This window comes from Artibeus jamaicensis, unplaced genomic scaffold, assembly GCF_021234435.1.
Source record: "Artibeus jamaicensis isolate MK-2021 breed Jamaican fruit bat unplaced genomic scaffold, CSHL_Jam_final contig_1998, whole genome shotgun sequence".
Taxonomy (NCBI): domain Eukaryota; kingdom Metazoa; phylum Chordata; class Mammalia; order Chiroptera; family Phyllostomidae; genus Artibeus; species Artibeus jamaicensis.
Genome location: NW_026521407.1, coordinates 19,177,122 through 19,189,242, shown reverse-complemented (window position 1 = coordinate 19,189,242; position 12,121 = coordinate 19,177,122). Strand labels below are relative to the sequence as shown.

The following is a 12,121-nucleotide window of genomic DNA, read 5'->3' as shown; positions in this document are numbered from 1 at the left end:
CCACTTACAGGGATTCAATCAGTTGTGGACAGAAGATATTCGGAAAAAAAGTGTGTTGCCCTGCAGCTGATGTGTACTCTGTAGTCAGGCCTCTGATGGCTGCGTCTGAGTATGCGCAGGCTTCTTTCTCGTCATTATTTCCTAAACGGTACATTGTAACAGCTGCTTACATAGCATTTACATTATATGAGGCATTAGAGGTCATCTAGAGATGATTTAAAGTACACAGGAGGACATGCATTCATATTACATACAAATACTCTACCATTTTCTATCAGGACTCGAGCATCCTCAGATTTTGGTGTCCCAGGAGTGGAGGCGGGCCCTGGAACCAATCCCTCATGGATACCAAGGGAGGATCGTATGCAGACGCAAGTGTGGGGTGTGGGTAACTTGGGATAGCCCACAGGTAAACATTATCACCATTTATATTCATAAAGAAACTGAGGCTCAGTGACAGTAACAAAATCGCCCAAGTTCACATAGTTGCCAAAGGGCGCGCCTACATTTGAATTCACTTGTGTCTGATTTGAAGTACATGACCCCCCCTCCTATTGTGCATCGTACATCAGAGAGAAAGAATTGTTTCTCCCCCATCCAGATGCATTTGATACCCTTCTGGCACACGGAGGGCATGGGTCTGAGTCTCGGGGGGGGGGGGTGAGTGGGTTGCAGGAATACCATAGACCAGCAAGCTCACCCAGGCTCAACTAGCAGCCAACTAGCCTGTTTGGGTTGTGAGGGGCCATGGTCAGCTAATGAGCCGGCTCCTCCCAGGACCCCTCTAATTTGCCGGAACATGTTCAGAAGCTTGCACAGAACGAATGGTGTTATGACATAAAGTAGTTCAGTACTTTTTGAAACAGCTTGAACTGAATGCCCAGTAGGTAGTTTACTACAGGCGGGGTCTCCTACATGACATGCAGTCTAACTCTGCTTGGTCTGCCACTATTCACTAGGCCTCCTGTGCGTCTGAGGATAGTAGTATTTTTGTTCTCAAAGCACCATTTTGCTGAATCCCGATGCCTTGTGCAACAGCGTGTAGTTTACATTATCCAACATGCTTTCGGTAAGACAGTGCACAAATCATTTATGTTTGGGTGGGAATAATTTGTATTCCTTCTACTAAATGAGTTCTTTTCAATTTCCCCCCTTTTTGGCTTAGGTCAATATTGAAAGTCATGGAATGTAAATTAATGGCCAAAACTCTTAAAAGGGATGCAGACTTCGTTGCTGGTATAACACCTTCCACTTCATCAGGCCTCATATGTGTCTGGTACTGTTCTAAGCACTTTGTAAAAGTTCTCTCACTTAATCCTTACAACAAAGTATGTGTGGAACGGTATTATTATTCCTCACACTTCACAGGTGAGAAAACTGGGGCACAGAGAAGTTAAGTAAATTGCCCAGAGTCACACAGGAGGAAAATAGTAGAAATAGGACCCAAGCCTGGGCAGTCTGTTTACTAAGCCTGCTGCTCTCACGATCATGGCTTCATACAACAACAAAAACCATAGAGGTGGGAACCCAGCATCGGAAATATCAGCTAAGTTACTCCGGGTTGCACAATGAATAAGATGAGCAGCTGTGGCCCGCGTGGTCTATGGGACTCTCTCAGGTTGGGCTGTTTTCCTTGCAGCTCCTGCCTCAAGAATGGACCACGTCCGTCCACGTGGTACAGGAAGACCTCCACTCCTCACAGTGTCTGCTGGTTCCCCGAGGCTGGCCCTGCCCCAGGACTACATGTTCCAGCTCCCGAGGTGAGAGGCCGGGCGCAGGCCCCACCGCGCATTAGCACTGCCCTGGAAGAAAGGCAAAGCTTTTCCTTTTGAATTCAATACTTTTTGTGTACATTTGGGATGAGATTATCCTCATTGCTCTTAACAGCTCTTTTCCACATTTTTTTCCTTGCCTACTCTCTCGCCTGTCTAAATAATTAATGATAAATTAACAGTTCAGTTCAAAAAGCACTTCTAGAAAATAACAGGCTTTTATTTCATAAAGGGTCTTGAAATGAGTGCTTTTTCCCAATTAATAATTGCAGAATAAAAACATCTCAACCTCAGGCAGCATCAGAACGACTTGTTTTTCGTGCAGATTCAGAGCCCTGGGCTCCTCAGCAGCCCCTCCACGGCTGTGTCTCTGGGCACCTGTCTCCTCTGAGCTGGAGGGGTCCTCTTATGTAAAACGAACTCTGATTAAATAAGCTACTGTCTGAAAACATCTTTGGTTCTGGAGTTGCCTAGCTCTGTTTTGACCCTGGCCCCTAGGGCTAGCTGGCCTCCCCTCACCAGGCAAACTGGTATCAGACAGAATCAAGAGGCAGCACAATAAATAGTTGATCTGAAACATGTGCTTCTAATTCAAATAAAGAGCCTTTACCCATGATGCACAGCGCACGTGATCCAAGTATTTTATGTGGAAATTTGAAGGTTTCTGATAACTTTCTGTGCAGAAGTTTTCACAGGGTCTGAACCTCTTGGGGCTCTTTCTGTCTCAAGTTCAAGTTACTTAGATAGTGATTAAAGATGTTTTATGGGCCCCCGTGGTAAATTATAGTATAGAGGGGAAAAAAAGAATTCTCTGGCTGTGTAATTTAGCAAGACTTAATCTATCTGTTTGGGTTTTCATCCTCCCGGCTCACTGAAAACGTTACATGATGAACCTGTTTCTCTGTGGCCCACCGAGGCGCCCGGGTTCCCACCGACAAGACGGTCTGACTTCAGTGATTACCCAGCTCAGCTTACCGTGTCCTGTTTACTTAGAAGCCCCTCCATCTGGTCCAGCTGCTTTTTCTTGGGATGACAGACTGGGGATCCAGCATTCTTTTACTTTGCAGCATGAACCAATGGGTCCAAATAGCAAAGGGCAATAGTTTATTTACTTTCACATTTTCCTTGTTAGGTACTCAGCAACTAGGAGACTAATGAACTTGGAAACATGTAGCCATGTCAATTAAGTCTCCAAATGCTACCCTAAACATCCCCAACATTCCTGAGGAAGGGAGCACAGGGAGACATGAAAGGACAAGATGCCATTTGTCCCCAGCCAAATGTCATGACCCAACAACAGGGTCATCAGAGGAATGCGTGAAGTTGGTTCCGTCAGCTGGGCACAGGCAGAGAACGTGGGGATTGACTGGGACGGAACATTTTTCTTCCTGAAGAAAAGCTGCAAAGCGATGCCGACCAGGCCTGGTTTCCTGGCAACACTCTGACTTTGCCTCTCCGGGAAAAGGCCCCGGTGGGAGGCCTTGCTTGCTCTCTGCCCACAGATGTGTCTGAACCCGGTCTCTACGACAAGCTTTCGTTTCCAAAGACCTCAAATCCAGGAGAACCTTTGCAGAGAACTTGCCAAGCGCCTCCCCACTGTTTTCCTCTGTGTGTCTGAATTACCCCTCCTGACATTCTGTGTGTGGGGCCCAAAGTTACTTTCTCCAGCAAATGGGTCATGCTGCTTCTTTAAAAATGAAAGTGAGAGAGAGAGAGAGGCCACACCAAATTTAGATTTGAGGCAGGGCTCCGTGACTTACAGAGGACCAAGGGTCGTTTCTAGAAGTTCGCAGCAAAGTTTATTTAGACACACAGGCACGCACACACACACACACACACACACACACACACACACACACGCACACATACAAGGGCTTGCAGAACATTCAGAACAGAAGAATCGATGCTTGTCGTCAGGGGAGCTAACAGCCTGCTTTAAACGGAGATTTTGGTTTCTAATCTTTCAAATAGGTGCATCCCAGAGAACCTACTTTGCACAAATCCTGGCCAACTCAGAAGGAATGGAATACAAATATCTCCAGAAAGGATCTAGATTTCTCGGTAGATGTTTATACAATTGAATAAGTGGATGCAGTTGGCCTCCCTGGGGGTGGGAAACACAGTCCCAGCAGAGTTCTGCTTTGTAGCCTGAGTCTCGGTGGATTTCAGGTCCCTAACCCCAGTGGCAGTCTCATTAAAACACCGAGTGTCACTCTGGGAAAGGGAAGGAAGGAGCTAACTGGCAGCAGGCCAGGCAGTCCTTTTATCAAGGTCACTCAGCTGGTGGTGCCTGAGAGGGATTTCCAGGCCGAAGTAATTCTTTTGTGTTTGACAGTAATAGTGGCATTTCCTCAACTTCCCAGAAACGATGTGGTTTCCACAGAGACCCCGTCCATCAAGTGTCAGGTACAAGTTGGCCCTAACGTGAACGGCGTCTTTTCCTCGCCGGCCTTTGCTCCCGGAGGAATCGCCTTTAGGTACCTCCCTCACCGTGTCAGGAAGAAACTGCATTCACGTTCGGGCCTGCAGAGGAAGTCTGGAGCTACACAGTCTCAGGGTGCACCCCATTCTCCTCCTTTTCCAGCCTCCCCTGGAAGGCACGTCCTCATTCCCAGTCTTACAGGAGTCCCATAGAAGCTGCAACTACCAAGGGTGAAGTTCAAAAGGATGGATGCAGGGAGTAAAGGGCATGTACCACTAAGTCAGCCTTTCTGAAAGGTCACATCCAGAGCTCTCTGCTGACACCTCTCGGGCCACAGCCGTGTCACGGAAACACGAAACACGCCTGACCCCACTGCCGCAAGGAAGACTGAAAAGCAGAGTTGACTTTTTTCAACCTGGGCACATTGCAGTCCCAATTGGGACGCTGTTAGAAAGACACAGAGAATGAGATATTTGATGGCCTGAAAATTAAAAATACGCCCCCCACTGTTCTGCCACAAGGGTTAAGGGTATCTGTGCAAAGACCTCACAGAGCTCGATGATTAGGTTGGTGGTCTGTGAAAACAGGACTTCCTTCTCCCTCCCTGTGCTCCCTCCTGTGGCCTGTGGACACGATGCAGCACAGAGTGAAGACAGTGCCTTGGTGCCAGAGTTGGTTGGCCATCTAAGTTCGCTGAATAATTTCATCTTCAGGGAGAAATCAAGAAGAAAACAGTCGACCTACTTCTTTCTCATCACCGACACAACATCTGAAGCTAGAAAGGCCATTCTGCACAGCGCCTTCTTGCAGTGCTGACAGAGCACTTAATTGCAACTCAGATACAGCTGTTCGGTAAGCTGTCCCCACCCCAGGAGGGCGGCTGTAGTTCTGCCTGCGTTCTCATTCTGCGGGAAAAGGGTGTCATCGCTGTGTGTGGCACCACTGCCCACCCCAGTGGCAGAGCTCACACCACCTGGAACGCAGGCACATGTGCACACTTTCTGTGTTATTTTGGGGATCTTTATTATCGAGTAAGTCTTTGGGGTGTCAAAGCATGTTATAAACTCTAAACAGAAAATCAGAGGTAAATGATACATGGGAATGCCAAGTGTACATTCTATTCTGGGTAAGAGAATTTGATGACGGAATGTATTTATTGAACATTGATGTCTCTATTGCGATGCTCACACAGCAAGGTCTCAGGCAGACAGAGTGCAGGAAGCAAAGGAAAGCGAAGCAACACTCGAAGATGGTAGTAGGCAAACAAGTGCATCATTTGTCTCTCCCACATTAAGCTTCAAGACAGTTTTGCAACTTGTGGCCTGAACAAGTCTCTCATCCATGAAAAAACAGAAATAAAAAAGTTGCACGTGTTCAGTTACAAAGTAACTTTGTTGTTCACAGGCAAAAGAAAGAATGAGGGGAGGGAAGGGAGAAAAAGAGGAAAGAGGAAGGAAAAAGAGAAAAAAGAAGAAAAACACTTTATATACCTGTGTATTTTACTACTATTGGTCATCTTGGAGTATGTAATTTAGTTCAATGTACTTGTGTGCTTTAATTTAAACAGACAGAGAGGAAGATTTCAAAAAGCCAGAACTATGTGTGTTTATGTATTTAAATAAAATAAATAAAAATCTATGCCATATATTGATTGCCAACTCAACAACAATTGTAAAAAATACAGATGATTCTGAATGTAGCTAATAACTCCAATTTATAAAGCAAAGTGACTGCATCTGTATTTAAAGTAGTCATGATTAGCATTTTCTAACATAAAAATAAAATACAGAGATGTACCCCATGTCTTCAAATTTAAGCAATTTGATAACCCTCAGCTTCTCCATTTAATAATGTGCATTAACTTCCTTTAATTATATTTTACAAAATCTTCAATTTAAATGATTGTTCTAAATTCCATAGAAAAATGTCTTAAAAGCCACAGTTCAAGGTATTTATGTTTTGCAAAGTGACCAAGACAGACAGCATCACACCTGCTTCAAAGCGCAGATAAATGCCTTTCCCCTTGCCTCCCCCGACCCGCTGAGAAAACAAAGGTTCCATCCCTCACGGAGCCAGTCCAAGCTGCTGCACTTCAGGACACTGTAGGTCTTCTCCCTGAGGAGTCCCAGGATGTCCATGGCCGCTGTCCGCTCCCTCCCCCATCTCCACGATCCTGTTCCCTCACCTTGTCCTTGGGGAAGGTGGGAGGTGGGCATAAAATGCCTGCTTGTCAGAAAACCTACCAAGGTCAGGGTGGCCTTATTCCTGCCCTTCCTGGTTGGAGTTGACCAAGGCACCTGAGAGAAATACTGCTCTAAATAATAACACCACCTTTTCTTCTGCCTCCTGGGCTAGAGGAAAAATGGCTCCTAGCACTCACTGACCATTACCTGAGCAAGTGGCTGGGGACAAGCCATCTGAATTGGTGGCACTGTCTGTTTCTCACAGTCACTAACTCTTCTTGCTGATGCCAAGAGACAGTGAGGGCACACAGAGGGACTCAGATGGAAAAACTGCTGTCACGCTTCAATTTCTCAACACCGCCACCTACTAAATGCGTGCTTTGCATATCCTGGTTAGATGATATGATTTCTTTATAGGAAGCCACTCTTTACAGTACCAATTCTGATACATTAAAATTATCGATGCTGATTGCCTATTCTATTTTTTATGTATTCTAGCATTCTACCTTTCTTCCCCATTATTGAATATTATTACACCTGCAATTTAAGGTGCAAGTCTATGGAATAATAAAAGGAGGTGAAATTCGTATGAGTCAGACTCTCATGAATTGTACTAGTCACGTCCCTAATGCAAAATTTGCTAGCAAAAAAAAAGAAAGAGTAAGTGATAGGTCTATGTAATTTTTAGATTATCTTTCATCAAGTTTTACCTGTTCTTCTGACTCCCCATCAGCATCAAACAGAACTGTAACATTCCTTTATAGCCCTTTTTATAACTAAAACTTGCCTTAAGGTAATTACTAGATAGTAAAACAATTAAGTGCAATTACAGTGTGAGACTACATTTGGGATTCTACAGAGATTCTGTTTAAAGTCAGGAGAGCTTTCTGATAAGGTGCTTCCTTACACTCATCGATGGCACAGGCGGTGGTCTCCTCTGGGCCTTCACAGCTGTTGACAATGGCCACTGCACTGAATGACCTTCTTCTGACCTTGGGTTCTGACACGCCGCCCGATCCTCGGACTGGGGGTGCCTTTTCCACGTTGTGGAGCTGCTGGTCTTTCCAGTCCAGTTGCTTGGCGCTGCAAAAGGGCGCATAGACCTCAACGCTGCCCTCAAACTGTAAGCAGTTCACTTTGTAGTACTTCCTCTTCACTTCCAAGACGTCGTTGAACCTGTGGCCCCAGAGAATTTCCCGGGGCACGTAGGAACTCCTGGACTGGTGGGAAGTCCCCGTGGAGTCCCCAGTATAGATGAATGTCACCAAAATCTCGAAGTTATCTCTGGCCACTGCTTTCCGGTCAAGGGCATACAGAGGGCTCTCGTGGTCAATTTCATGGACAATAGTCACGGGCGTGACGAGGATGATCTGGTCGTTGACCAGCTTCAGGTCCTTGAACGCCATGGTCATGCGCCCTTCGCTGTCTTCCGAGTAGCGGAGGAGCTGGGCGCGAACGGTGCCCTCGACCACGTGGTTGGGTCGGAAGTCCCCCACGCGCCACATGAGGCAGAGCTTCCCGTCCCTCATGCCCACGAGCGCGAAGTAGCTGAAGCGGATGGTCTGGGCGCGCTTGCGCGCCGTTGCCATCTTGGCCAGCGCGGCCCCGATGATGAAGGTGTTGATGATGCAGCCGAGGATGGACTGCAGGATCACCACGAGCACCGCCACCGAGCACTCCTCCGTGACGCAGCGGCTGCCGTAGCCGATGGTGGTCTGGGTCTCCAGGGAGAACAGGAAGGCCCCGGTGAAGGAGTGGACGTTGTCCACGCAAGGCGTGATGTCCGGATCGTTCAACAGGTCCCCGTGATGAAAGGCTATGAGCCAAAAGATCGAGCCAAAGATCAACCAGGAGAGAATGTAGGACAAAGAGAATATCACGAACATGTGGCGCCACTTGATGTCCACGAGGGTGGTGAAAATGTCGACCACGTAGCTCCCCCACTCTCCGAAAATGTGCTTGAAGTACACGTTGCAGCTGCCGTCCTTGTGCAGCAGGCGTCTGCGGGCCCGCCGCTTCTCCGCCACGAGGTGCTCGGGGGCGAACCCTGGGTACTTGGGGTCCACGTTCACGATCGGGTAGCTGCTGCCGTAGTAGCTCATTCTTTCCTGCGCCCTGCGGGCGTCCAGCTGACTCCGGTAACCGAAATAGGTCTCTGCGCCTTGCTTTCTGTGGGTTTGGGTTTCCAGTTAAAACCTGAAAGAAAAAAAAAAAAGAAAATTAAACTCACTTTAACTCTAGCTTTCATTTCCATCTTAATAGCAATTGGCCGATTGCGAAGCAGTTTTATGCCATTTGAAATAGCTGACTTCATCGGAACGACAGAGGCTCTCGGTATTGATTACTCATTTCAGTTTAGGGTTCAACGCAGTCATTATGGGAACAAAGTATGAATTAGGAAAAATAACATTTTTATAAATGCATGAAGCTTGAGTAAACACTATGATTATCCCAAATGAAGCATCACTACTGTTTCTGAACTGATCCCCCAAAAATTACCTTTTTTTTTTTTGTAAACTCTTCTGGCATGAGGGCATTTATAAAAAACATCTATAATATAAAAAGGCAGAATAGAATTCAGATATTTATCTAGCAGTCTTATAACCTTTCTAGCTGTTTAAATAAAATGATTTTCCTTAAAAGAAGGCGGCATGGCAGAGTTTCTATCTTCACGTGAAAATGTAACTTACTGGTTGCTATCACGTAATCCCTCACCTTCCGCACCTGTCCCTTCCTCTCTCCTCCACAGAGGCGGTTCTTCCTTGTGTACTTCCCAGGACCGAGCCGAGCCGATTGGAACACTATTTCAGATTCAACTCCTTTACCCCAGCTCTACCTTTAGTCTTGAGAGCAAAAAAATATCTTTCTTAACCCCAGAGGAGTTAAAACCACTCCCAGTTAGGCTGTCAGTAAGGTATAAAATTGCTTGTGCCTTTGTCTCGTAACATCCATCTTTTCTTTCTTTTCTCTCTTTTTTTTTTTTTTGGCACTGGAAGCTCTTCTCTGTCCTTCTGAATAGAAGCCCCACACTTTGCCAAAGTTGCTAATCTTATTGCCCTCTTAAAGGGAGCAGACTTCCAATGGACCCCTCCCTCCTGCTTCTCAGTTCTGTCCCTGATGTCTCCACGGCCATCCCAAGGCAGAGCCATCTTTGCCCCTCCAAATTCAGTCTTTAAAAAATTAAGGTAGAACATACAGTTCTTAATGCCTTTAGCATTTCATGGTCTAGGCTCAAGTCTGAAAGCAAGTTTTAAAAAATCAAGGTTAAGCGATCTTTAGTTACTTCTATGCAAAATTAAGAATTCCCTGCAGCCCCGTATTAATGGTTTAGTAATTATTCGAGTGTGTTTTCCACACGGTCTACCCGTGCTGGGTGAGGGGAGGGAGTATAAGAAGAAGGTGCCACCTCAGAGGATCTGCGACTCTGCGGCACTGAACAATGAAGTCCGAGTAATTACTATTCCTGACATTGAGACCCCCCCCACTTGAAACCAACCAAGGAAATTGATCACTGAATACTTATCCAGCCTGCCTTCTAGCTGCAAAAGAGAGGAAATAGTTAATTTCCCTCCAGTCAGAGGCATCGTCTTTCCTCCTCTCCCGGGATCAGGCCCACGTTACAATAAACACTTTGTCTGGTGGACCACTGTGAGGATGGACACTCGGCCAGAAAATCCCACAGGGCACGCAGGAGTTTCTCTCCGTCCAGTCCCTGCCGGGGCCGTGTCGCCCACCCTCCTCCAGGTCTGCTTTCGAGTAGCTGCCCTCTCCTTTGTCAGCCTTCCATCGTGTTTTGGGGTGACAATCGTATAAATTCAGGGCATGACCCAAGGCTGAGAAAATGCTTACTGGAATGTAGAATAGCAGATATTTCCACTACGTTTGTCCACAACATATATCATTCCTTGCAGGCTCCAGGCTGACTTCCCAGTCTCCCCTCTCTCACCTGGTCATTGGGGGCAGGAGAATGGAGCCAATTATAATCAAAGACCCATATGATTTGAACCTCAGAAGGGTATTTGGAGATAGGATTGTTTTCTTACTGAACGCTCCAACCCGGTTCCTTAAAGGGACCGGCACTGACCGTGGGAGTGCGAGGACGAGAAAAGCACAGTTCATAAATCAAGAGCTACTGTGTGACTGGGATCTTTTCTGCTGCCAACAGAAAAATGATTTTTATTTGAAATGGCACTTGGTTGGCATCATTTTCAATTCCAGTGGTGCCAACAACTTTTTTAAATAAGCCAGTTTAAACACACCTGCATTAGTGTGCTAATTGGCAAATGAATCTGAAGATTAAGACAAGCAACAAGTGAGCGAATTTGAGGATGTGGAAAGTTTCTGAATCACGTAGCAATTTCAAGGATACAAGTTCGGCTGTGAGAAGCCTGCCCCAAACGCAACACATCCTCCGCTGCGGTTCATCCCTGGGGTCGCTCCTTTCCACTTTCCAGAGAGAAGTTTTGAGATTTTGGTTAGGTGCATGCACTTTATTTACCTATTCTTAGATTTTCCAACCATATAAAGGATGCATTTTCTAAAAGGCTGCCGTTTTTAAGCTAAATGATAGATTAAAAGCAAATCATTTTCATCAGTCTTAACCATTTTTCAGGCTGCCTAAAGAGAGAAGTTGTTTCTGGAGACCCTTTTTGCCAAAATAGCCAGACAAAATGAGTATGTATTGATCTGTTTCATGTATCACATCAATTAGAACAGTGTCCCAATTGTTTACCATTAAATAATAGAAGATAAGACTTGTTGATTGGCTGGCAGTCTATGATGTTTGTGTTGCTCAGGATTAAAACTGGCTTTCAAAGTTCCTTAAAGCTTCCATAACCACCTTGTCACCATCCATTGCATCATGGAAAAGCACTCGGGACATTCTCGCTGCTCAATTTCTTTTTTGCATTTTGTGCTCACTGCTCTCCAGAAACAGAGGGTGGCCATTGCATTGGTTGTAAAATTCTTTTTTTTAAAAAATGGAAGTTTGATCACTGTGATTTCCAAATTGTGGAGTATAAAGTTCAAAAGTAAGTGCTAAATCAGGTAAGGTCCCCCTTCTGCAGCAAGTTCAAACTGTTTTTCCAGGTGATTAATGTCAAAGGTAGAAAAAGGACTGCAATTTCTTGGCCGTGACATGGAGTTCTTTTCTCAGTGTGGCCAGGGCAAGAGACAGAGCGCAGTCGGGAGGCTGGGGGTTCCTGGGAAGGCTACGGAAGCTCACGATAACTTGCAAAGACAGGACAGCGCTTTGGCAAGATGACCTCATTCACTGCTGCCCACAGGGACAGAGGAACTGGGACTGTGGAGCTCCTCTTGACAGTGACTTTCCTCAGAAGTTCTTCCTTCTATTAAGCTCAAACATTTAAAAATTTTCCCTTAATATACTTTCACTAGTGAGATTGGAAATTTGTCCTCAGTTTCCTAGATCTTTGTATGACTTCAAGGAGAAGCCTTTATTGATTCAGTATATTTCGAATATGCTATACACGCAACAGGGAACATTTTCACCAAAACGATAAGTAACGCCCTGTGGATCTGCCTCCAACTCTCAATGCGCAAAAGTACCTCTGCTGGACTCGCCAGTTTCGAAGCAACGTCTCTGCCCATGTGCCCCAGCTTCTCAAATTCAGCTATTTACCAAGCAGACTACTCGTGTGGATAATTCCTCAAGCTTAAGCTTTTCATTAGCATGCTGAGGGCACAACACAAAGGTTAAGACTTTATAATCCTGTCACTTTGAT

General features: G+C 45.8%; 1 protein-coding gene across 2 annotated transcripts in view; it reads right to left on the bottom strand.

Moving 5' to 3' along the window:
• Positions 1-5,090: 5,090 nt before the first annotated feature.
• Positions 5,091-12,121, bottom strand: part of KCNJ16 (potassium inwardly rectifying channel subfamily J member 16) — a 48,725-nt gene continuing 41,694 nt past the window's right edge. For both annotated transcript variants that reach the window (XM_037128115.2, XM_037128116.2), the window contains one exon: positions 5,091-8,573. In XM_037128115.2, coding sequence (XP_036984010.1) covers positions 7,217-8,479 — 1,263 coding nt within the window. In that variant the 5' untranslated portion in view covers positions 8,480-8,573 and the 3' untranslated portion in view covers positions 5,091-7,216. The remainder of the gene's footprint in view (positions 8,574-12,121) is intronic.